The 26,302-nt window shown below is 41.4% G+C and overlaps 1 protein-coding gene across 8 annotated transcripts in view; it reads right to left on the bottom strand.

Annotated features, from left to right (window-relative positions):
• Positions 1-26,302, bottom strand: part of casz1 (castor zinc finger 1) — a 156,463-nt gene that overhangs the window by 27,631 nt on the left and 102,530 nt on the right. For 4 of the 8 annotated variants that reach the window (XR_004657388.1, XM_034877632.1, XM_034877629.1 and 1 more), the window contains 8 exons: positions 18,573-19,130; positions 12,016-12,916; positions 10,032-10,097; positions 9,516-9,611; positions 7,361-7,457; positions 4,764-4,928; positions 3,047-3,219; positions 1,517-2,385 (listed from right to left, as the gene is read on the bottom strand). Coding sequence is in view for 7 of the 8 variants with exons in the window: in XM_034877629.1 (XP_034733520.1) it covers positions 1,517-2,385; positions 3,047-3,219; positions 4,764-4,928; positions 7,361-7,457; positions 9,516-9,611; positions 10,032-10,097; positions 12,016-12,916; positions 18,573-19,130 (2,925 nt within the window). In the remaining variant the exon portion in view is untranslated. The remainder of the gene's footprint in view (positions 1-1,516; positions 2,386-3,046; positions 3,220-4,763; positions 4,929-7,360; positions 7,458-9,515; positions 9,612-10,031; positions 10,098-12,015; positions 12,917-18,572; positions 19,131-26,302) is intronic. The other 4 variants (XM_034877631.1, XM_034877634.1, XM_034877628.1 and 1 more) reach the window with 3 other exon arrangements.

Raw genomic sequence — 26,302 nt, 5'->3', positions numbered from 1 at the left:
ACCAATGATGAGGAAACATGTTCAACACAAGCCCCAGGAGCCCCCACTCTGAACATCATAAGAGACTTTTACAGGCTCTACTCTCCCCTGTCAGCGCATTTATCTCCAAATGGATTGTGGGTATCTAACAAACGATCAACACAATAACAAGCCCAGAGCAGAGGACTATGCCTCCGGTATTTCCCTTTGAGCCTGAAGGCGTCAGTTTTTCTGCCTTTTTTCTACTGTGGGATAGTGACAGAAATGACCTCTGAGTGCACTCTCTGTGCTCTGGCTGTAGTGAGGTCCACATAGAAAAAAATGATGTGGTTTTTAGAATACATGCAGTACACTCGCTTCGGACACTGACATAGCACAAAAGGTTATTGTTTTCTCATATATTTCAAGACCTTTGACTATAAATAGAGTAACAAGCAAAACTAACCATTACAATTAACTACCATTTAGAATTTGCAAGTGTGATAAATGGGTTCAGTTACAGCATTAAGGAGAGGAAATATTAGGATGGCTGAATTAATCTGTCAGTTATTTTTAGATTTATCGATAGTTTTTTAATTGCTCGTTTTGTCTGACCACCAGTTCACACAAAGTTTGAAATTAGTGTGATTTTGGCCATTTTCATGTTGTACTTTAACAAACTCCTCCTAGAGGCGTTCACTTTTTTTTTTTAAGAAAAACTTTTCGACATACGGCACGGCCGTGGCAGGATTCATAAAAAGTCCAACCTTGACGACATCTACAGGCCGATATTGGCTCTAAATCATAGAAGCCCCTAGTGGCAACAGGAAGTAGACCTAAAAGTCAAGGTGCTAGATTAGATTTCCTCTAATGGACTTCAAATTCGGTCTGTACACTCTCAACACCTTAAAGATGAAAAGTTATTAAAAGCAAACCTTTTTGTCCAATGGTGTGGGTGTGGTGTGGCAGCCATTTTGAGCATTTATTGATGAACAAAGAAGTGGTTGTACCTTTATTGTACTTTTGGCCGGAGTATATTTTTAGGCCGAAATTGACTTTTGGTCATAGCGCCCCCCATTGGCAACAGGAAAGCAGCATTATATGACAAACTTCATCCGATTTACATGAAACTAATAATGTGTGGTCTACATGTGATACTGAGATGCCCTCTATATGTTAAACCACACCCACTTATCCAGGCCACGCCCCTTTATAACATTTGAACCATTTAAGGTAGAGTCTTGTATGAGGTGTCAGTGAACTCAGCAGACTTCCTTCTTCAATGCTGACAGTTTGGCCTGCCCCTTATGTTTAAGCCACATGCCCTTTCATAACATTTGAACGGTTTAAGGTAGACCCTTGTGTGAGGTATTATTGAATTCAGCAAGGATTTCCCTTTTCATTGGTGACAATTTGCAGTGTCTGAGTGCCACAAGGAGCGGCATCAACCGGTAAACCCGACGAGCACAGAGGCGCAAGGGCCCGTCCATTGTGTAAATGTTTTTTTAAGTATTCACATAAATTATACACCTTGATGACGTTTTACAAAGTGACTGACCTGTGTTTTGGTTGTTGGAGGGCTTCAGGGCAGCAGCTGCCAGTCTGGCCATCATGGGTGATATCAGACCTTTGCTTGCCGAGATCTTCTCCATGATGGAAGAGGTGGCGAAGGATGTTGGGGTAGAGGCCATGGCTTCATCTGCCCCCAATGTGGAGCAACCTTGGGTCAGTGAGTCGGTGGGCATGGAGTGGGCCCCGGAAGATATAGCAGATATCAGGCTAGCCGCTGGCGGAGGTGGTTGGAGAGGCATCCTGGGTATTATGGGGAAGAACGGATTGGAGGCGGCCAGGGCATTGTTAGAAAGAGCAAGGGCCACGGGCATGTTGCTAGGGAGGGCCTGGGACAGCAGGCTGGACATTCGCTGGCCTGCACTGGGCAGCGAGGATGTGGGTTTGAGGGTGTGGACCGATGTAGAGGAGGAGGAGACAACAGTTGTAGGTGTGGCCAACAGGTGCGATACAGTGGTGGACTGCTGGGTTGTAGGTGAGGCACTCAGGCTGGAGTTCTTGCTGCTGATGGTCGAGAAGTCCATCAGGTCATCGTTGCTCGATTCCTCTGGCTCATCCTTTGGCGCCAGGTAGGCGGAAGAGAGGCCCATGACCCCAGAGGAGCGGATGTGCCGGCGCTCGTGTTTGCGCTTGTGGGAGGTCATCTGGCTAGTGGAGGTAAAGGTGAAGCCACATCCTGAGCGGATGCAGTGGAAGTGGTTTGTAGCTTTGCTGTACACGCAACCCTCGTACTTGCACTCCTCATACTTATAGAACTTCTTAAAGCCATCCTTGGCATAGGCATCATCCTTGATGTGGTAGCTCTTGTGCTTCTCAATGTCACACTTGTTCTTGAAGGTGAACGTGCATCCCGGGCGCCTGAAAGAAGAATAGAACACAAAGCATAATTTGCTATGGTGCTCTGCTGCAAGGACTCCTCCATACCTTGGTGCAGTTGGGGGTCATGAGGACGGTCCACATGATTCAAATACTTCACAATGGAGTAATAATAACTGAGGAGGTTCAGTAACACAGCAGCAACCAATTGACACATCGCTACCTGCAACCTTTGCCAGAGGGATACATTCCAGGGAGGGAGATTAATGAATCAACCAAATGATTCTCTATCTCCATTGAGTTTTGTGGTGCATTCTCTTCATAATTAGAGTTTTTTTTCCCCCTTTTCCTTTCTAACTATGATTCTGTGATGTTCAAACATACTAATGGTGCAGTCCAAGAAACAGGTAGGTCATTTGTTGTGATTTCACTTGTGTGCTGCCTATATCTATTTATTTTTCAATAAGGAATCATTTAATTTTTTGGCTGGTGATTTGTTGGCTTTCATATTTATGCATACTTCCATTATGAGCCTCTGCAGCTACTGTGAGCACTTGTTCAAATGTAAGTCACCACACGTTTTTATTATAAAAATTAATAAAATGATGATCCAAAAAAAGAAACAAAAATATTTGAGTGTTTTAAATGCATTTATGATTCATGCTTATGTTTCAGCCTCTGCCACATTAGGCCTAACATTCACCTGCAGTGAAAGTGTGTAGTCTTCTGCCCATAGAATTGACATCCAACTGTGCCACAGTCCTCAGTGGCACGAAATCTCTGGAAGCCATCGTTGATCAGCTGGGCATTCTTTTTATGGAAGTTTTCATGGGTCATGACGTCTGAGGTGCTAGTGTACACCTTGCTGCAGCCCACCTGCAAAGCAAAGACAAAGCATGGCAATCGAAAACAAGATCTGAGCTTACAGCAAACATGAAAGTTTCAGTTTGCAAGAATGGTTTTTAAAAAGCCAACTGTGGTGCTTTAAAGAGATCTGATTTACTGTATAAGCCATAGAGAAAGGAGCACAGTGTGGTTTGGAAAATGCTAGTGGCCTAGAAATGGGTAAAAGAAGGTTGTTTTCTCATGTTCACAATTTAATTTGTGGTAATGCACTCCAAAACAGTATAAGTTTCGAGTCAAACCACTGAATTGGAAACAACTATGTCATTGGATAAAAAGAAAAAAAAGTCACTGAAAGAGGCACTGGTCACAGCAGGTAGCTGAAACTACAGTACCTTCCTGGCAAAACTGCCTTTTAGAAAATGAAATTCAGATTTTGAGTGTGATGATAAAGTCAACACTAACTTACTGTAACTCTGAGAACAAATTTGAGAGTCGGAGGGGGCAGAGGAAAGCAGATGGGAGTAAGATGACTGTCTTTAGTTTAAAATGTTCTGGCACTCAGAAGCCCTCAGAGCCAACAGAGGGGGAAAAAACAGGTAATGTTTGAATTAAAAGCAGCAATTGTATATCATCCCTGGCACTTTTCACCCTTACAAACTGGGCAACTTCTCCATATTGAGTCAAACAATGAAAAAAATGCCACTCTGTTTTTTTCCCCCCTAAATCAAGAGAGCCAATGCCAACATCTGCAGGTTCTCAGGGACTGTTAAAACAAGGGCTGATATGTCCTTATAACAATTACGCCATTAGAGGGGTTTAAAAAAGAATATATCTCAAGCCATCCTGCACTGAGCTGCTGACCTGTCGGCGAGAAAGCTTTTGGCACAATGACACATTGAAAATAAGCAGATGTAAAAAATTAAACAAATCTAGAAGGGGGAATAATCTTCAACTGGCTGCTTGGTACTAAAAGATGAAAAATGTGTAGTTTATATAAACACCTTACTGAATTTTATCCATGCCAATTAAGGAGCGAGAGAGTGAAGAGGTGGGGAAAGCACAAGCAGCCTCACGTGTCTTCACTCTTTTTCAATTTTCTTTTATTTACTTTAGGACATGTTTTGCCAAACTGCTCTTTAAAGACACTTTGGTGTAAATGGAAAAAGTGTGGGACTGTAATTCCATTTCGCAGATGTAGGTAAACTGTGTGACTCTCAAACATCCTGTAGTCATGTATGTCTTACTGTGAGCGGCCTGATTTCCCAGATCGGGACCTTTGTCTGGTTCATACAGAACCAGGCTTTAGGCTCTATGTGGACTGTGTAAAATCTGGTTTACTGACAACCAAATTTGGTGGCTCTGGAATGTAAATTTAATTATGAATTATATTTCACATTTTTTTATACATGAGTTGTGGTTTATTTGTACTGTATGTAATACTTGAGCAAGTGTGGCCATGTTTGCAGATATTCTTCTGTTTCCATGTTTTTGTGTGTGCATGCCTCTACGTGATTGTCAGTTTATTGTGGGTATGTGTGTAGGTGGTGCAGTAGGTGTGAGTCTTTGTAGTGTACCTGCATGCAGTGGTAATGGGTGCTTTTTCCATTGAGGTGGCAGCCATGGTAGTAGACACTGCAGTCGTCCAGAGGGCTGAAGCGCATGAAGCCATGCTGCAGAGAGTTGTCCCTCTTCTTGTGCATGTTGTAGTGCCTGATTACATCCTGCTTACTGGTAAACCTCTGCAAAAGGGGAGGGGGAAAATGTACGGCAACAGGTTGGTGTTTATTCAAACCAGTCACCGAATCAGCAACAAGTCACTTAATCTCTGTGGAAGCAGCAGCTGCAACAAGCAGGAGCCAATTGGCAGTTGGGGAGGACTGTGCACACTGCAATGTAGAGGGCCACAATGTCTTTAAAGATGATGTGTTCTGTGGTTATTGATTTATTTTGCATATCTCAAAGCTGTGTCCTATCCAAAGGCAGCACCAAATACTTTCTAAGCGCAGGAGAAGCTTTCACATGGAACATGAAGTATGTTCCATTTGAGTGTATGTGCCCATAGACTCACTATTTCTACATCTTTTTTTTTTTTTTTTTAATTAAGATGAATCAATTGACATGCAAGATCACAGTTCTGATGTTTCTGTCTCTGGAAAAATTATGTTCCATGCAGATGGTTTCTCAGACATCCACAGGGGAAAACACAAGACAACACAAACAAACAAACAAACAAGCGAACCAAAAAAAAACGTTTTCCCCTTCAATTCGCTGAGATATGATTCCATTTTTAATTAAAGCATGAACACTTGCTTTTGGTGCAGGATTTGCCTGTAATAATGAGTGAATTTGCAAAGAGACCTGTCTTCTAAAATTCAAAAATAAATAACCCTTCCACACCCAGGAGTCAAGAAAGGGAAACAGAAAACCAAATCTGCTGTAATTGGGCTAAAGCTGATGTTATAGAAACTGTAACGGGAGAGCGCAAATCAATGAGACAGTTTTGTCTTCAATCGATATTTATCTCCAGTTGAGGGGAAAACATCAGAAAGAACTATTCTAAAAAGCAACTAATTGCTGTACAAAGTAGGGTAATTGCTTTGTGTCATGAGTTCCACACGCGCAAAAGTTAACAGCTAAGATCTCACACAGCTGTTTATTCCCTTGCTCTTGGCCTGTTTCCCACTGCATATTTCTGAGATGGTTGACTCCTGTAGGAGCAAACACTTAGGATTTTTGATCTAATTGAGAAATGCTTTGGGTTCATCACGTTTTGAACAACTTTCCTGAATAATCCTGACCTCAGTTCTAGACTTTGAGCTTTCTGGTATCTAATAGTTAGTGATGAGTTGAACTGCGATCATGGTACATTCAATCCACCATGCCGTCCAAAATAGGCCATGGAGAGAGCTGACTGGGAAAAAGATCTCATTTTCAGTTGAGTGGTGATGAAGGTTGGGAGCCACTTGCTACATTTATTTTAGGATTCCCACTAGTGTGGCAAGATGCACACGCTCCCTCATGTACAAGCCCATGAAAGGAGAATGTTAAGACTCAGCCAATAGCCCGCAGGCTGGCAGTGGGATAATATTCCAGGAGTGTGTGTCATGTAACATTTCATGACTTATCGCTTCGAAAGGGGCTGCTCATCACTGCCTGCTTTTTTTTCAGGGTATTGACATCCCAGAGAGCTAGCTTCCAGAGCATATCTGTGTTTCCACGCAACGCAAAAGCAACAGAGCAATGTGGACCTGACCGTGGAAATTGCCATGATAACCTGAACTAACACTCTAAATAATGACATGAAATGATTTTCCTTTGTATTCCTCCAAGAATGTGGCCCATCAGACTGTGAAGTAGGATTTATGCAGAAAATGAAAGCTTAGATCTGCGATGCTTTTCACCACATAAACAATATTTATTGAGCGGTAATCTCTCTTGATCAGGAGCAGACAAAGGAGATTACAGCTGAAGATGGCTTAATTCAGAAAATTGTTAGAAAAAGAAGGAAAACACACACAGCCTAGCTGTGCATGATTTTTTTGACATCTTTGACAAATCTTCCTGTGTTTGTCTAACTCTCTCAGGCCATATGCTACAGCAAACACAAGGCCTGTATTATGATCTGCTTTGTGTTTTTTCTCCTTCCTACGCCATACATGACAACTCCTGGGACCAGGACAAGATTAATAACGTGAAAGGGGATTAAAGGCAGGCCCCCAGTCAGTGGCAGATGTCTTAGAAAAAAGAACACATAGATAAAAAAGAAGCATATTTCAAGCATATTTACAATTAACCCTTGCGATAGAAGGCCAACTGTCAAAGATCAACTGTGACTGGAAGACGCAAGCAAACTGAACGGATGTTATCTGTTTGGCAAATCAAACACCAACAGACTTTTCATCTGCGTAGACTTTGTCGAAGTTGGGACCACTAATGAAAAGATGACACATTATCCTTTTTGTCTATCCTAGGATCACCACATCCAACTAAAGCAACTAAAGCGCTCACTAGTTTTAACCAGTGGGGGCATTTGAAACAAAATTTCCTCTGTCTTATTTTTCTCATTAAGTGAAAAACTGAACTGTGAGACACTAAAGTTAAACTGAAGTTGGCAGAATAAAGGAGAAAATGTGTATTTGAGTGATGCTCAAAAAAGTTGTAAAGTACTCACGCTCACCTGGTAGTTACACTCAGGGTCCATGCAGTGGTAATGCTCTCTGTACTGGTAGGCACAGTGCACGTGTCCACAGTGTTGACTTCCAGAGAATCTGAAAACCAAGTTGCAGGACACATTTCAACAGTTACACATTTGAAACTGCCACAGTTGCAGGGATGCAAAAGCTGAATGACAAAGCAGCTCAAAAATATGTCAGTGTGATTGAAAAATAATCAACAACAAATTGACAATGATTGGTGAATAAATTATTTAAAATACCAGGAACCGCACAAAAGAAAATCAGGTGAAGGAGTTTTCAAAGGCATTATGCTCGTCTCACCTTTAAAGTAACACAGCTCACACCTTCAAACTGACTTTTGCTTTCCACACTGCTGCAACAATTTACCCATCTGTCACACCAATTTCAACCAAATTAACTCCATTTATTTCCAAAGCAGCCGTAAGAGACACATATTACACTGAAACCCTTTCCTTTGACACGCATTCACACACCCACTCAAGGATCGGTAGCCCCATGACTACTTTATTTGTCAATCCTGTAAAAAAAAAAACAGCTCTGTCTACTTTTCACCTTAAACCCTTTTCCTCTCTCATCTGGAGTCCAAAAAACAGAATATAGTCTGGCGTTAGATTAAAAAAAGCCGGCTGCTTGCTACAGTACAGCCACTTTTACGGTGGTGATTATAAGCCTGACGATGATGACTGTTAAAATCCTCCAATTACCAGTGAAAACACACAAATAAACATTTGCACTGCTGCTGCCAAGAGCTCCATCTGCTAGTGCAGAGGAGAGGGGGAAAAGGGGGCTAAGTAATATTTTTTCCATCTCTCTTTCTGTTTTTTCCTTGTTAGGATTATCCCAGAGCTGCATTTACAGATCACTTTGCTGAGTTCATTAAGCTAATTGAACGGAATATCCACTACTCTTTTTAAGTTGGCTGTGAGAGTGTGTGTGTGTGTGTGTGTGTGTGTGTGTGTGTGTGTGGGTGTAAAATGGTGATGAGGGGGCTTCAGTAAGGTTTGATGACTCTTTTATAAAAGACAAAACCAAAAGTCAAACTACGTGTATGTACACTTTAAAGCCAACATATGTCCCAGGCATTAGTGTTTTCTATACTCTTCTTTCTCACACACGTGCACAAACACACACACACACACACACACACACACACACACACACACACACACACACACACACACACACACACACACACACACACACACACACACACACACACATTTTCACCCCCTCCCCGCCCCCAAGACTATGGCCCACCCTTCTGCTCATTGCCCAGCTGTATCACTTTGCCTCTGGACAATTCCCACTTGCCGTGTCTGGAGGCCTAATGGGCCGCTGCTATTCAGAAGCAGATTAAATATTAATATCGCCACGATACAGAGATTGCAGCACATCTCTAGTTACAATAGAGATACACAGATCAAAGTGCCGAGCAATAGTCGGTGCATGGAAGCATTTAAAGAGTGAAAACTGCAACTCACCACTACCAGGGAAGCTCTTTAAAACATCCAACTATAGTGAGGTGAGGAGATGAAGAACTTTTTTTTCTTTTTTCCCAAGGATTCGGTATGAACATGTTTACAAAGCTGTTCTTTAGTTTTAGTGTGCACTCATTAGCCCTAGCTCCAAAGAAGACCCTCCCCCGCTTCTACCTCCACCCTTGGTGCTACATTTGCCCTTTTTATGAGCCCTCTTTTTCAATTTTTTTCCTCCCTCTTCTTCTTTCCTTTCTCTTTTTTCCAACCCCAACACGGAAATTGAAACTGTATCTGGGCTTATCTGCAGCCTCCCCGTGCATCAACTGCCGAGATGTTTAGACAAATTTTATGCATTATGCAGCGCAAATATCAAAACAGTTCTTGGCAGTGCCAGCAGAAGCCTCATTAAAAATTCCTTAATTAAATCTTCTTGCAAAATGTAATCAGTCCAAGGAAGTGGTTTTGTGTGTATGTGTATGTGTGTGCAGAATAGGACGTGTGTGTATGTGTGTGTCTGTCAGTGCCAAGGCTTTGATTTGTGCCCTTCATGTTATGGCTTGGAGAAGTAATCATTAACGCCAAAGCCACTTTGGCTTTTCAAATGCTGTTTTTCTTTCTTTTTAAACGTAATAAACAAACAAATGATAATCACCTTTTTAGTGCCGGCTCAAAATGAATCCAGAATGGGGGACATTGTTCTGTGTCCATTGAAACGCAAGATACCTCCCCTCCCCTGATGTTTTTGTCTCTGTTGGTGTGAATGACAGACTTTTTAGATCAGTCAGTTCCTCGTGTGTTCAACAATAAACGGCGGAACTCAAGGAGAACCCGGCCTAAGCTCATATCCTCTCTAAGTCAGTCACAGCTTACGGTACAGAGTTACACAGAATTATGTTCTCAATGTTTTAGTGCTAGACACACCACGAGCTACTACTACAGTAAGCTACCATCAAACCCTTTCACTTTCATTACCCCTCATCTTTCTACTTCCTCTCAGCACATACATTGGAGTCTTTTCTTAATCAATTTACTGCACACAGAACATTCTCATACCAGTCTACAATGTAGTTACATCACTGAATAAAACACACCATCAGTGGATAAAAAAGGTTTATCTGTTATGGGTATATTTTTTTCATTGCTGTAGCACATTGAGGGATTTGCATACCTGGCAATATATTTCTGGTAGAGGTTGATGTCATCGCTGGCGGGTTTATCTGGTGGCAGGCCATTCCTAATGCAATAGCAAACACAAAAGAGACAGGATTAATGGTGAGGTTGGGCTGACTGTTGTTAATAAAAACAAACTGACACAATATTTACTTACAAGCCGCACCCACATTTTTGACTATCAATATACATTTTCTTGTGGCACAACAGCGTTTTCATGTGCCGTATGAATCAGGGATAGCAGGCCCACACTTTGATGCATGGTCTCCCAACCAATGAAAGGCAAAATACAGGAGCAAAGGTACATTAATCTTTTATGGGGGTATTTTGGTGAGTGCTCATATGCAAAACTGGATAATGGGGATATAGAAGAAAAGCTCGGAAAAGGTCTTTTCTGATAATCTCTATGGGCTTTGGGTCTAATGCTGATATCTGGTTGTTCCCTATCAGTCTGGACTCAGTTCTATCAAAGATGTAAGACAATACTGCAGCTTCAAATGCATATGGATAGACCTAATCGGCTGACTTGGTCAGTTTCAACTCAAGCAGATTCAATTCAAAACAGGACATCAAGAGGAATTTATCACATTACAAAGGGGTGCGGAGGAATGCTGTGTGCTTATTGTCACCTGTGATGTGATTCCCTTCATAGAGGAGCTAGCAGACAGTGACAGTCATAATACAGTTTTGGTTCTGCTTACCCCCTTTCAGAAATGGCATTTAGCTCCATGTAAGCAACTCTGCACTGGGGATGACCTGAGGTTAATCTGGCCCAGAGGGGAGGATGCACTGCCAGACATTCTCACTAGCCCCCTCCCCCCCTCTCTGTATACAAGCACCAGACTGGGTCAGTTAGCCAAGCTTGCAGCTCCACTGAGCCCCAACCTGACAAAGGCCAAAGCCTGAGGGAGAGGTGCCTGAGGGCTCTTGAACAGTGTCTTTGATAGGACTTGACTAACTAGAGACAAGGTCAAAACCAATCAAACAGACTCTGGGAGCTGTTTCCTACTGGTAGTGCACACAACTGTATGCTGGCTCCCCAAACCCTTCGTTTGCTTCCTTTAAAGTGCACTCGTCAGGCAGTGTAGTGTCGGCCCCTGTGACTCGCTGGGAGGTTAGTCATGGCTCCAAAGTAATTAAAGGGAGAGTTGTTACACCCTAGCCAAACGAAAGAAGTCAGTCACTTTGCGATGACTGTGCTAAATCAGTCTCCATGGAGTGCTACAGCGAGTAAACACATCATGTGCCTTCGCAACTCATCATGTCGTGGATCTATTGGGCGCTATGCGCTATTTCACACTACATTCCCGTTGGCTGCTGTGGAGATAGCAATTACCTTTGCGTTAGGCTAACTGACTCAGTGTAGCAGTTAAGTGTATGTGACCTTCACATTAGCTCCAAGGTGTTCCACTGGAACTTGGGATCTTTTGAATCCAAGTTATGCTTTTCAACAGCAAATTTTTAAGAGGTATGCATTGTTTTGGTGCAAATAATCAATGCAGTATGTCACACTATAGGTTTTGTTAACAAGCACACATCTGATTCTGCACATGTCTGTTTGCTTGTTATTGTTTGTATATCTAAAAATGTACTGATCTGCTACATTTAGCGCAAAGTCCGGTCATGGGCAAAGGAGCAACTCACTAGTTTTAGGTGTGTATAATACCACAATGTTACAATTTGGTGCGTTATACCTTTTCTCTCAATCTTGCTAAGGTGGAATGTATAAAAAAAGTTTTCCTTGAATCTATTCCATGTATCTATTCACACAGGCCACGCCAATTTAGAACATACAAATTTCTACAATTTTGAAAAAAAAAGTTCTAAACAGACAGGATTAAAGTTTTCTTAAAAAAAGCATTATTTATCTCTCTGTATTTTGATGCATCAAAACCAATCAAAAGCATTGTGTAGCCATGGTGGAGATATGTGCTTTCCGACTACTTTCTAGATTCTCAGTTACATTAATGTTTGAGACTTACTTAACGGAGGACACAGTGCCCGTGGTGATGGAGTCAGTCTTGGAAAAGCTGGACTTCAGATAGTCAGCGGCGTTGAAGCTTAAGTGTCCTGTCTGGTCTATTGTCATCACTGGGGCCATGCTGGCCCCAGCTGTGCTCACTGTGGGGACAACAGGAGCTCCAGGGTTTCCTGGTGCTGTAGCCAGGACATTGGGCATCAGTGAGGTCTCGGGATTTCCTGGCATTAGCTTCTGAATTGTTCTGATGTCATACTTCGAAGGACGACCCACTTTGCAAGTCTTAAAAGCGATGGCACCGCCCATGTCAGGGTTGCCCTCACCAGGCTTGAAGAGATGCAGAAACTTGACATTCTCCAGGTCGTATTTGGAGGGTCGCTTGTAAGCATTACCATTCTGCTGCTGTAGACTCTCACCCATCTTCAGCTTTTGAATAAAGAAGTCATACTTGGAGGCTCGGGATACCATGTTCTGGATGTGAGAGGGATTTGGTGGCTGAGAAGTGCTCAGCTGAGGTCCTCCTGGCTGTTTGTGGTCCAGGCTAGGGGGATAGATCTGTGTCTCGGCTCCTGGGAGGCACCCAGACGTGTGGAGCAGAGTAGCACTCTTGTCTTGGGCCTGTTTTGGGTTGAGGTCGTCTGGTTTGGGTGGGGAAGCATGCATGGGCCAAGGTAGGGTCTCCCCGGCTTTTAGCTTGCGAATGTACTCTTCGTACTTGGAGAAGCGAGCACGCCGTGAAGCCTCCTCACTGCTGAGGGATGAGGGGTCTGAGGTAGCAGCTTTGAGCTTCTCAAAGCTGATCTTCTTGGTCAGCTCATCCCTTACCTGCTGGTCATCATAACCGAACATTCCCAAAAATTCATTCATGGTGTTGGCTGCATAGTCTCGCAGGGCAGATGCTTCTCCTGCACAGAGAAAAAGTAGTGAGCTTCATTGTCAAAGGTATAATTCTATAAACTGCTTTGAGATTTGTCCTTTTAAAACTGCTACCAGCAAAGTAAAAAAAAGCTTAAAACCTTAGAGTCATTGGTGCTGTATAGCATTACTTTAAATATAAATATATAAATGTATGTATGTATAAAGTATGATTGTTTTTTAATTTCAGTAGTGAACCTCAACCCAAATTAACCCATTGCTCAAGACATATTAATAAATGGCCAAATTCATGTTACTCAATCAGTCATCCAAATGGTTCTCTCTTGCTTTATATGGATTGATAGTCACACTGTTGCTAAAGAGCTAGTTGAAGAGGATAGACTCTGTTTGACATTTTATTTTTTGTTTGCCATCAAATACATACGTGAAGTAATCTTGCAATAGCTTTGTGTGACAAGTGGAAAATACATTTGGTCAGCCCATAACCCTCTCTCATACTTAAGGAAACACACTGCTATGTTGTGATAATGAAAGACTGCTGACCTACTAAATTATAGTTTTCTTGTTCTGAAAAATTATTCATTCCTCATTATTGCAGAACTGCAGTACATTTAAAAACAGGAAAAGTGATTCTGCCCTGCACGCTAGAGCAGCATCTGTACATCTCTGTATATTTATGTGTCTACAAACAAGCAGTGTGAGGTAATGCTCTTCCTGTTTTGGTTGCATTATGTCAGCCCTGCACAATTTGCAGCTGACTACCAAAGGACAAACTGAATAAATAAGCATCTTCTGATTTTACATGCTCATTATGTTTTGTTACAAAAATAATTACTTTTGAGGTTAATGTGTATACACACACGTACACACACACACACAGTTATATATATATATATACATATACATTTAAAAACAGGAAAAGTGATATATATATATATATATATATATGTGTGTAGGGATATATATATATATATATATATATATATATATATATATATATATATATATATATATATATATATATATATATATATATGTACCTTTAGAAAAAATGTTTATAGAACTTCTTAGTAAAGACGTAAAACTATCTGTGCAATTGCCCACAGATTTTAACATGAAGACTGATGCTGATGCTGAAAATTATGGCATGTTAAGAGAAATTCATAATCCCCCATGAAGCTTGGTGGAAGGTGTTTGAAAATAAAATGATTATTGTCGCACCTTCAAGAGTAAAAAGAATGAATTCATTCCTTTTTACACATTTGTGAACTGAAACATCGCTTTCATTTTAAGAGTCCATTAAATTGGACAACTTCCCCAAGAACATAGGTGAAATATAGTCAATGTATAGTTTAATTGCATTATGTGGATATTAATTCTAGCCCATTAACTTTCATCCAGGTTAGTGCGAGGGGTCAGAGAGTGGAGAAAAGAGAAAAATGATTTTTGCCTAGAAACAGTGGAGGGACATAAAGTTCTGCATAAAGAAGCAAACAGAGGAAGGATAGTTGTGTTTGCTGATCCAACTCAGTTCCATAAATTCCTGTACTGTCAGATTGCATGTCGGGCAGGATACCAGAACCCACACATGCTAGTAATGTACCAGATGATAATTTCACCTGGGTTGTGTAAAAGCTTTGGCCTTCTTAAGTCATCCTTGTCACAGGACCAGGGTCAAAACATTTTTCAATGTTTTATTGCTTTTCAATCTATCACTTTCCACACAGGGGCTGGTGAGAGTAATACCACCTACCACCCAGGTAATTAATACACAAATATTTCTGCTCTTGTCTCAGATTTCTCAGTTATTGCTAAATCAGTCTCTGTGCCCTGCTTTGCACATCTCCTGCGCAGCATGTAAAATAATCCCCAAATTTCCATTCACTGCGTTGGGGTGCTCCTCTGCACGGTGGTTCAGTATGAAAGAGTATCTGGTAGATCGAAAGGGCATGAAACATTTAACAGAAATTATCAGGTATTTGACAGGAAATAACTTCTTGTTTGCCACAGATCTGGTCATCAAATCTACAATGTTTCACATGTACTGAATAAAATACTGTTTATACAAGTATCTACTGCAGGGTACAGTACAATTTACATTTTATTATACTTAAGTTATTGTGTTTCCTTGAGCTGTTCAACTGATAATAACATGGCATAAAAGAGAATACATATTCAACCTATCCATGTAAAGTGTAATTTGGCTAAACATTATTCTCATTTGATTAGGGTGTTGATAAGCTTGGTGCTTGGTTGGATTTTACCGCTACTGTATGTGTAGAGGCACCACAGGACACGGTATATCATATAACTCTAAAGTTAGGGCAGACCCAGCCACATCAGCTCCGTATGAGTCAAAAAATGGAACTAGACTTTACTGAGTGAGGGAAGGTATAAAAAAAAGAGTAAGGTAGAATAGATATCGACTTCAAAATTTAGTTTTAAAAACTTCCAAAATGAAAGAAAAATCTAACTCATCCTCACCAATAATATATAAATTGTTCAGGTTGATTCTGCATTGACTGACAGTGGATTAATGCATGTTGACTTTTGCTTTGGAGTAGATGTCATATCAAAGAAAACATCTATTATTTTCAGTCAATTGCTAATTATTGCAGAGAAATTTGCGGTTAATGTTATGGAAGCGCCAAAATCTAATTTTTCAGATTATTTTCCCTTGCGGTATTATCATCACCTTCTCCAAAAAATTTGCAGACTGTCTTCATTCATCAGTGGAGACATGTAGCATGATATCAATGAAAGGCAAATGATTGGACTAGAAAGGATTATGACTGGGACTGACAGGAGATAACCTTTCTAAAAGACCATGTAAATGAGTTTTCTACTCATGACTTACTGTATCTGGCTGCCTATTAATGATGTTAAATGAAACCAGCTGGGAACCATGTATGGGTTTATGGGTTAAGATGAGAATGGCAACAGTAGTGCTACCACCCACCCCAATCCAAAGGGGGAAAAAAAACTCTCACATCTGACATTTTGCTCTCTGGTGTCACTGGAAAATGACAAACAAGTGGTTCCTAATCTTGACACTTCAGGCAAGCAAAACACGGCACAGACCTGCCTTGTCTATATTTGAGGCAATTAGGCCACATTTTCCCTCCCAGATATGATAACAGATGGGCATTATATCTCCTTTCGGCTGACCAAACATGGCCATCAGTGTGGCATACCTTCTCTGCTCACAGGACAGAGAGGCAGAGGTGTCGTTGATGATAAAGGTGCATGCTAATGGCTATATATGGACTAATCTAGAGTTTGAACACCCTCTAAATGGTGTCAGTTTTGAATTACACATATACAATTTAAACCATTTGGTTCAACATTTTTGTTTAACAACATGCTATGTTTTCAGTGGAGTTCAGTCAGAGAAAGTTTTAAATAGTGGGGTTCTTTTATATGGTAGAATCATTCCAATAGAGTTTTAAAAAGCAATTTGTGTTTGACGTTAGTAAATGAGTTTAAGAGTGTTTTGTTTAAATGGACAGTGGCAGCCTAATAAAGAGCGGCTTTGAATAAATGACGTGCATTTGTTTGGACTAATTTGACACACACAAAAATGTACGGCGCTTCAAACTTGCTTGCTGTTTGACTAGTTAATTAACAAGCAGTAAATAGAGAGGGCTTTGAAACAGCTTGAAATGAACAATAACCTTTTACAGTGAACCCAGAATTGCAAATGGAAGTCATGGTCAAGCCTGTTTGATCCATCGCTGTGAACATCTCTGTCATCGCTTTCATAGTTTTTATTCATTGGTTTTTCCATTGACTGGCTTATGAGGGCTCTAATGCGACATCTAAATTATCTAGGAAAAGTATTCTGGGCTTTTGCACTGATAGGAAATCTGCACGTTGCCTCAATGTGAGGAGTTAAATGTTTTGGAGGTCGCAGTTTCTCTCATTGATCTTGCAATGTTTGTTAATTACATTGTCACTGATGTTGTGAGAGATAATTAAGCCACTATGTTTATATGCATAATTATGTGCACTCTGCATCAGCCTTTGAAAGACAGCAGTGAGAGAGAGAGAGAGAGAGAGAAAGAGAGAGAGAACGAGAAGAGAAAAAATGTTTTAATTGTGAGCTGAGCCGAAACATGGCAATATAGATGCCCTAGTTACAATCAACAAAGAGCAACTCTGAAAAAAAAACACTCAAGATTTGCAACTGATGCAGTATGCTCTCCCTGCAGTCTTCAAACATTCTGGCTTTGTTGTGAGATGTAAAGTAGTAAGGGAGTCAGTGAAGGGAAAGGTGTAGGTCTGCTACACAACAGTAATACATATTTACAGACAGGTGTTTTAATGGCCATGAAATATACACAAAATGACTAATCAAAAACCTTTTTCATTTGCATCTGAAATGAAACCTGCTTCATTTCCTGAGAAGCCCCTGCCCCCAATTCTGTGTGTGGCCAGAGCTGCTGCTTTAAAACAAAAAGAAATGCAGACAAAAAAAAGCACGTGTACATGACTCTTAGGTACATACCTAAACCCAGATGAAAGACCAAAAACTGTTAAAGTGAGGTGAGCAAGCACAAAACAAAACTTGTTTTTGTACCGCAACAACCGGTCTCACCTGCAAATTGCATTTTTTTTCTCAGTGTGTCTGTAAAACAGGCTTTATCTATTCATATAACCGAGTTATGTTTTTTCTCCTTTTAACAGCTCTGTGTTTAAACTCCTACTTTACAAAGCCCTGTCTCTCCTATAGTGTGTATTCATCTAGTTTCAAGGGCCACAAAGTGTATAACTGTAAAGGGTTCTTTCTTAAAGGATTGTTTATGCTGTTAACACGTTTTCTTGCTACTTCAGAAGGACTGCCCATGCCTGGTTTATCTATTTGATAACCAATGAATTATACAGTGGGAACATTGTGTCACAATTAAACGTGTTATTATGAGTAATTTACGAGAGCACATTGTATGAAGGAACTTCTTAAAAAATGTCTATGTCTAACAATAAATATGTGGAGCCACAACATGGAGCCATGTTATTAGCCATGACATTGTTATTTGTGAGAAGATAATTGCATACTGAAGTGTGATACAGCACTGCAATATAACTTCAATATTTCTGACCTTATTTGACAATTGGTCTCTTGGATTTGACTATGAAAAAAACCTGAGCCCCTCCAAAGTAGACTACAACTCCATGTAATAGAAGAGTTTGAAGCAGTGGCTAAGTTTAGTAAGCTTAGGGAAAATCAAAGACTCAATATGTAATCCTGGGTGTAATATGAAGCTTAGCCTGGTCTTGCCATGCGCTCTTGACCCACAGCTGCTGGGAGAGTGCCCTACGGCCTTATGTTGTAAGCCTACTCCATTTATGAATTTCTTCATGCAGTTATACACCATACAGTGACAAGTTCCTGTGCCCCCCCCTCCCGGCCTGCCAGTTGAATCTGTCTTTAGTGTAATAATGTTACTGGCTATTCATAATGTAACTTTAGAGTGTCTCTTTCCAATAATGGGCACACTTAAGCTTATGTGCATATGGCAAATGTCACCCAAATCTATCTAAGCATTTGCCCTTTATTACTATGGAGTGGAATGAAAAGCTAAGGTAGTGTTGGTTTAAGATGTACAAAATTGGTCAAGTATAAATCAAAGTATGGGGGGACATGAGAAGAAAAAAAGATTGGAGTACATAATAGTCAAAATGTACCTGGTGAGGAGAAACGTGCTTGGCGACTTTGGGCCTCGCTTGGTGGCGTGTAGGTGTTGTCTTTTGAAGGCCTAACTTCAGCTTCTTTGTCGTCATGGTAACTGTCTTCCTGCGAGCCTGCCACTGGCTCGCCCTCCTCTGCATTGTCTTCGTCATCGCTGCAGCCTGTGGGCTGTACCATGTACACGCCCTCAGGAGGGCCATCTTCGCCATTGCTGACTTTGAGTTCATGCTCCTGTTCATCGTCGGGAGCTGGCGGTTCATCGCCGTACTCGCCGTTGACCCACTTCTCAATGGCCTCGCGTCTCTTCTGGTCCTCCTCTAGACTCTGACTGAGGTTAAGGCTCTCTGGGAAGTTTGTCTCATCATCGTAGTGAGAACTGCCACGCTCACTGTTTTCTGCTACACTCTGGTCTCCCTCGGCATTCTGGGAGCTACTGTCGAACACCACCTGGCGGCTCAGCTTGGCACAGATAGCATTGAGTTTTAAGCCACCTTTCCTCTTGGCGGCCATCTTGGGTTTTCCTGAGGTCGTTTCAGTGCATAAACTCCTTTCAGCTAATGGAAACAAGAATAACAAAAAATTAAATGACTTTAAGTTGTTACAGCTTTGTTACAGTTTAACAAACTTGTACTCAATAAGCAATGTTTTAAAAATGCATTTAGTACCACCGAAAACCAAGTTTGAACAAGCTCTTCCCCGTCAGTTCGTGAATTTAAATATCACAATGGAAAAACTCTGAACAACAGTGACTGCTGCTATTAATAACATCCAAAAGCACTTAACAATAACACCACAAGACTGGAAGGACACACAGAGATACTGTACATATCTTTCGAAGTCACACCTCTTTGGTCAGCTCAGACACTAAAGCAGTGGTGGAAAAACTGAGAAAAAAAAGCACAGGCAGCTGAAACCAAAGTCTGATAGGTATCAGACCCCCTACGGTACTACAAGCAGCAAATACACGGCTACATAATCCTTCACATGACAGCACTATAGAGACACTGTGAAATGTTATCTTCACTCTCACCTCAAGAGGCTGTGGCCCCACCACTGAGTGGGGGGCTGCACAGCATTAAAGCTGTCAGGATGTAGAGTAAAAATACTGAGCACTTTTGGTCTTTTTGGAGCCGTGTTCTCATGTTGGCTATTCAGTGGGATTCAGTAGGCTGCTGGTTCCACTTTATTAAAAGGAATATAACAGGATATGTAGTTCTTTCAGCAATCTGCTGTTGTTTTTTTTTACTGTATCTAACCAAGAGAGTAACATAGATTCATTGGACATGTCGTAGTTGCCATGTTTTACATTTCTTTACTTAACATGACATACTACACAGTCTCGACATCTTTTCGCCCAGTGCAGCCTCTTTGAACAATAGAGCATGATAGAGTGTGCTTTGGGGCAGGAATGGGTGGCATTATTTCAACCCAAGTGGGGCTATCTTTATAACATGTCCTCTGATGAGGCAGGAACAGCTGCCTGTGGCATTCCATATCCAGAGCTGCCTTTTTAGGGCAGAAACTGCACTCTAGTACCTTTCACTTTATTTCCAGAGCCACCAAAGTTCACCTTGCAACAGCATTTTCCAGACGCAAAATCAAGGCCAGATTTTTATCAAGTTGTAAATAACTTTTAGAAAGCAAGGAGTTGAACGTGAGTAAAACCCTATTTATGGTATAAAAAAAGCTGGTAAACCACCAGGGATCAGAAAAGCATTTTAACTTGTGTTCTGTTATTTTTTGGTAGTATATTAAGCTTTGTCAGTTGAGGCTCTGTGAAAACAGTTAAACTGCACACCACAGCAGAGATATTTCTCCTTATGTAAAGTTGTATTGTACATCAGCCACACTGTGGTTAAGAAAATACAATATACTGAGCTAGGGACACAACATTTTAGTAGACAAAAATGTGTGATATGAGAGGTAACAAAGTTCTATCTTAAAGACTCAATTCACTTTCTATAACAATGAGTACGAGGCTCTTCATTTTCCCTCAGCCATAAAGCCAAGCACAATCCTGTGTGAGCCATTGCCAGCATTATGTAAATCACATCGGTGCAACATAAAATCCTGTTTTCATTTTCTTTTGCAAAGCTGTAGAATCATTAGAGGATATACAATTTGAAGGAGCTTACAGATTACCCCGTTGCCAGACAATGCACCCCGTGCTCCCCACACATGCTTTCTCAGTTACTGTATTTACATTGTGGGCTTCCTTTCTGAAACAATGGCTTCAGGAATTATGTAGTTTTGAGGGGGCCATATATCAGCGGCACATTACTGTACAATTTAGTGTTAGACAATTGCAGGCGTGGGTGAAAGGGTCACCTTTGAGAAGACAGGGATTTTGAAAAGAAAGAAAAACAAAATCAGCTGTAAAAACTATTAGGAAGTGGAAGACATAAATTTTCAAGTTTTTTTTTTTAGACATACTCTCCAAAGGAAGATTAAGGTCATTTGGGTGTTGCAGTAAAGGTCATTTTTTTCTGTTTACTGTGTTCAGTTTTTCATGATTTAACTACCGATTTCCTTTGCATAGCAATCTCAAGCTCCTTGTAGGAAATGACCCCGACATAGTTGTTTCTTTCCATTAGCGAGTATTTATGTATTATTTTCTGTTAACAATACAGAGCATGCTACTGGTTGAGTGTCTAAGCAGGCCTCTAACTGAATTATCAGACAGTTTACGCACATATTCAGTGTTTTCTCTTTAAAGGAAAGACGTGATTTGAAACAAATGTATTATTGTGAGCTTCCCATGAGTAGGAACATGCTATGGTTCAATGGTTTATGGAAACTGTCTAAACTATTATTTATGCTGAGGGTTTCTGTTCACAGCAGCTTTTTTGCCATTGCTCACAATAGGGATTGCTATGGTAACACCAAGCTGTTTACCTCAAGTCGTTTGTGTGCATAATAGCGTACAATGAGATAAAATCTGTGGGGACCTACATGAAAGAACAACGTTTCCCTCTGGCACCAACTCCCCCACCTCCCTGAGAGTCCAGTAAGCATTCTGCCTTATTAATGAATATCAGACAGGAAAAACAACGCTGTCACATACATTGGACATTATTTACAGTCTGTTTTAGCCTGGTGTGCTAATTGTCAAGGAGGAGACACCTCAGTAAGCACTGGGAGTTGGAAAAAACAGGCAGGTTTGAATTTGAACACAACAGCTGAAACTAATTTTTCCAACTGCTTATGTTAACTCTGACACTATTTTTTTTAAACAGTGCAGGGCCACAAAGGAGTGCCATATACTATCTGTATAAGGCCAAAACTTGATGAAAAAGCCAAGAAACTATTTTAAATACATTTGGACTAGGTCAGGGTCTTTTTCATCTTCAATCAAAAATAAGCGCCTCAAAGTTCTTTCAAGCCCTGTTTCTTCTCAGAGCTGGATGACAAAGCTTGTGTTCAAGTCTAGGCCGCCACACTGACAAACTTACTCTTCCGCAGCTCTAAGCCCCACAGGTCTTGTTGGTTTTTGATGCAGAGTCTCTGTTTGTGTGCCAGAATGATATCATGCCCAATCAAGTGGTGTTTCAAATCCTAATAACGCTGTTGGAAGTGCATTATTTGTGTGAACGTGCACAGACTGTAATCAAGGCAACTACGGGTAAAAGATATGGGAGTGTAGAACGGTAGAGACTGGCAGGGTCATGGCTTTACCTCTATTTTTTATACAAAATGAGGTAGCTTGTGTCCAAAACGCTGTTAAATCATCCTACGGTAGGATGTATAGCCACATAAACAACATGTAGAAAAATTGAACTTTATTGGCTTTACTGTTCATTCAAAGCGCAGTGCTGCACCATAAACCAACTCCGTGCAGTGTTGTCAGTCTGTATGGAGCGAGCACACAGGAGGGTCTGTATATAAGAGACATAGATATTACCTATTTAAACTGAAGCTTACCTCTTTACCTAATCAAACACAGGTACAGGGCTTGTTGCAGATTCCTGCTGAGTTTCAACATGACTGACACAGAGACAAACCCCCCGCAATATCAGGAGTTAATTAATACAAACAGGGTCTGGGAGATGTCTGTTCAGCTCAGGATTATTTTACAATATGCATCCGAGACTTGCTGTAGCTCTTTAAAAAAGCCCAGTTATAACTTTGTGAACCTTTGGCAGATTAACTGACAAGGCTGCATCTCCCTGTGAGTAGCTCAGTATGAACCTTTAGTGTCTCTGGCTCTCAAGGGAGATGTATGTGTGCGAGAGCGTGTGTGCATGAGTGTTTCAGGGAAATCACTGAGCCACACAGGCAAACATACACAGACACACTTGAATATTACCATGATTTTATTTTTGTAAATTTACGGCTTGCAGGAAGAGAATGTTTTCGTCTTCTTCCTCTCTCCCCAGCATGGTACAGAAGCTGCGGCAGCCGCAAGGAAGTCAAGCGGAAAGCCACTGATGGACAACTACGCCACGACACCCAGACCCCAGCATCTGGCCCCTCTCTCATTTTTATTACACAAGAATAACAATAAGCAGGTCGTCGACCCCGCCGTGAGATTTTGCCACAGTTTTTCAACACTTGGTGCAGCCGATGCTGAGAAATTTCCATTTTTCCGCATGCATATTTAATTGAGTTTTGTCCCAGTGGTGCGGAAATGATTTGTTTTTTGCTCTCTGTTCACTTGACTCCTCTTCGGAGTCGCTAACCCTGATTAAGACGTTCCCGTTAATTTCCCAGCGCACACCTTTTTTTTGTGCATTAATGGTTCTGATCGTCTAATTAAAACTTCTCAGCTCGGCTGCTGATCACCGCTCGTTGTGCCTCTGACCTGAAGTTTTAATTGCCGCATCAGAAGCGATAATAATAATTTTGAGGTTCTGATGATTAAAAACAATGCCATTGCCAACTAGATGATAGATGGGGGGTTAGGGGTGGGCACATGGGGATTTAGAAAGAGGGGTGTAATGGCGGTTCTACACATCCAAGGAGCAGGAAGGATGGGGGTGAAACTACTGTAGGTGATCACTGTTGGGAACGGGGTGGCAGAGCATGTGCAACTCTCCAAGCCCTCCTGTCTCTCAGAGTCTTTCTAAAGAAACAGGTTGGGCTAGGACTGGGACTTAGCTTTCCCCACCTCAAATCTAAATCTGCCACTGACTGATCCACTTTGGAGCTCTACTCACTTGGCAGGTTGGCCAGGTTGAGTAGGAGAAAGAAAAAGAAAAAGAAAGAGAGAGCATGCGAGAAAGAGTGATAAAGGCACATAAAAGATGACGACAGACCAATACCCTGAGCTTATTTTCATAAAAAGATAATAGCACAGTAGGCGCAGTACAATAGGCACATTGTTCATAAAGTGACTGAATGGAAAAAAGGAACCTACGGTGACTGTAGTCTCGGTTATAAAACATGATACTGATGAGATGGAAATGATACGTAGATTATTGTCAAAACAGGAGAAGTGAGTTGCTTGTGATCTTCTTTTAAACAGTAGTTTCACACTGTACTCCACAGATCACACAAACTGCAGAAATGATTCAGGCATGAAGAGAGCGACTGTGCAGCAAGCAAACTGCCACCAGCACCAATCTATCACATTTCTTTTTTGTTTTCTGATGGATTGTTTAGTTCTAAGTACAGAATCAATGTTTTCTGCAAAATATACGAATGTACATGTACAATAATGGAGGCACATGCAAACAGTTTACAGACACATTGACGTATAGTCAGGAGGTAGCTGTCTTCTCTCCCCTGCCCTCTACCCTCCCCTTGTTCCTCTATCTCACAAATGTATTTTATTATTAATCAGTTGGTTGCACATCTGCCTGATTGTTGTTGTTTTTTTCTATCAATAAAGCACTTATTGCTTTTAGTCTAGAATGTGACCTTGCACATTATGTGCTGTCTTTCTGGGGGTGCCGACCTTGAAGGACCCATTCTGACTATTTCACTTCAGCTCGGTCCACGGGCTGTTATCAAACATGAGCCTCCCAGCCAAATGCCACTCTCCCATCACACTGCCGCAAAACACAAAGAAGACTATAGGACAAAGGCAGACACAAATGGCCCCAGTAAAACACACAAACTGACTGCATAGTACAATGGCCGAAGAAAACAATGTATATTTCAAGTGGAGACGGAAGAGGAAAGACGTGGAACTTAAGGGCGGTCAGGCAGAAAGTTGAAATCTAAGGACAAATACGCCCTGCAGCTTCATCACAAACAATTATGGTGTTTCCCAGAACAGAGGACAAACTGCTTAAAATGGTCTAAGGGAGAGAAAATAACAATCTGACATGAGTGACATGAACCATTCTGACAGCCTCGCACCAAAACAGCCAACTTTCATTGAGTTTGCTGCTTAGGGTAATTCATGGGACACATGCCTAACTTGTTAAAATTGTACATCAAATCTGGACTCACAGCTGGCACCAGATGACAATTTAATTTCTTAGTGTTTGTGTTGCAGCAGGCAAAAACTTTGCTTTAAAAATATACAATGGCACACAGTCCCCATCCTTCCACAGACTGAAACAAGGGAAATTTATTCCTGCAGCTTTGTTTTGAAGCTCAGCTCCCATGTTCAGTTTCAAGACACCAGGAGTGCAATTTGATAAGCCAACCGCCATGGTAAATGAGCATACGACCCCTGTGTCCCTCCCTCATAGTTGGTGTGCTTGGTGCGGCTGCAAAGCAGTGTGGGTAGTACAGTGGAGAAGGGGCTCAGCGGTGCACCTCTCAAGGGCCCTTGAGCTAATATCTGTACAGATTAACTGCTTCAGTTGTATTTTGGTCACGGGGATCTCTCTTTGCCTTTGTGGCTTGTTGGGAGGGAGAAGGGGAGATGTGTGTGTGTGTGTATACTGTGCTCATATGAGTGTTACTTACACACTTTCTTCTGTAGCGAAGTGAACGGCCTGCTCGCCTAAGAGGTCAGGACCCACAAGACACTCCATGACATTATCTTTGTGGCCATATTTAATTTACCAGAATCTGGAGCTATACTGCTGAGTTAGTCATCCCCATCCTCTTACCTACCCCCTCAATCTCTCCACAGGACACACACACACACACACACACAAACACAAACACACAAATGCACGCACGCGCACACACACACACACACACACACACACACACACACACAAAGAGTGTCAATCCTCCAGGGTAAACTCAGCACACGCCGCTCCATTAGTTATCAATTAAGTCTGAAAATCTCCACCTGGCTTACACACACAGACGAAGCTGGCACACATACGTAGTGCCCCTCTCAACAGGAAGTTGAGGGGAGCGTGCCTTATTTGACTACAAGTGTGGATGAGAGAGTGTGTCTGTGCGTCCGTGTGGGTGGCACTTTTGTCCATGAGGTTAACCTTGATATAAGGCCCTGTCAGGCCAGATAATGTCAATCAATGACAAGCCCTCACAGATAACCCCTAATGTGAAGCCTAAAAAGCAAAGCTGTTTAGATCTTTAGACATGCCCCCTTTCACCAGCATATGAAGTGCATTACAAGGAAATGAGCTGTGGCATTTCTTTAATAAGACTCTTAAGACATTTTGACAGTATATAAGGCACTCTGCCGTTAAAAAAATTAAATAAAGCCCCCGCTGACAAAGTCTCCTCCTCACAGAAGGGAGTGTTCAGATGGGCAGATCCAAGTCCTTGTTAAGTGGAGGAGAGGAAAAGACGTGTGTGTTTGTGGGTATATGTATGTGTGTGTGTGTGTGTGTGTGTGGGGGGGTGTGTGTGT

The sequence above is a fragment of the Etheostoma cragini genome, chromosome 7, assembly GCF_013103735.1.
Source record: "Etheostoma cragini isolate CJK2018 chromosome 7, CSU_Ecrag_1.0, whole genome shotgun sequence".
NCBI classification, from domain to species: Eukaryota; Metazoa; Chordata; class Actinopteri; order Perciformes; family Percidae; genus Etheostoma; species Etheostoma cragini.
Note: the sequence above shows the minus strand (reverse complement) of the source record. Positions and strands in the feature narration are given on the sequence as shown.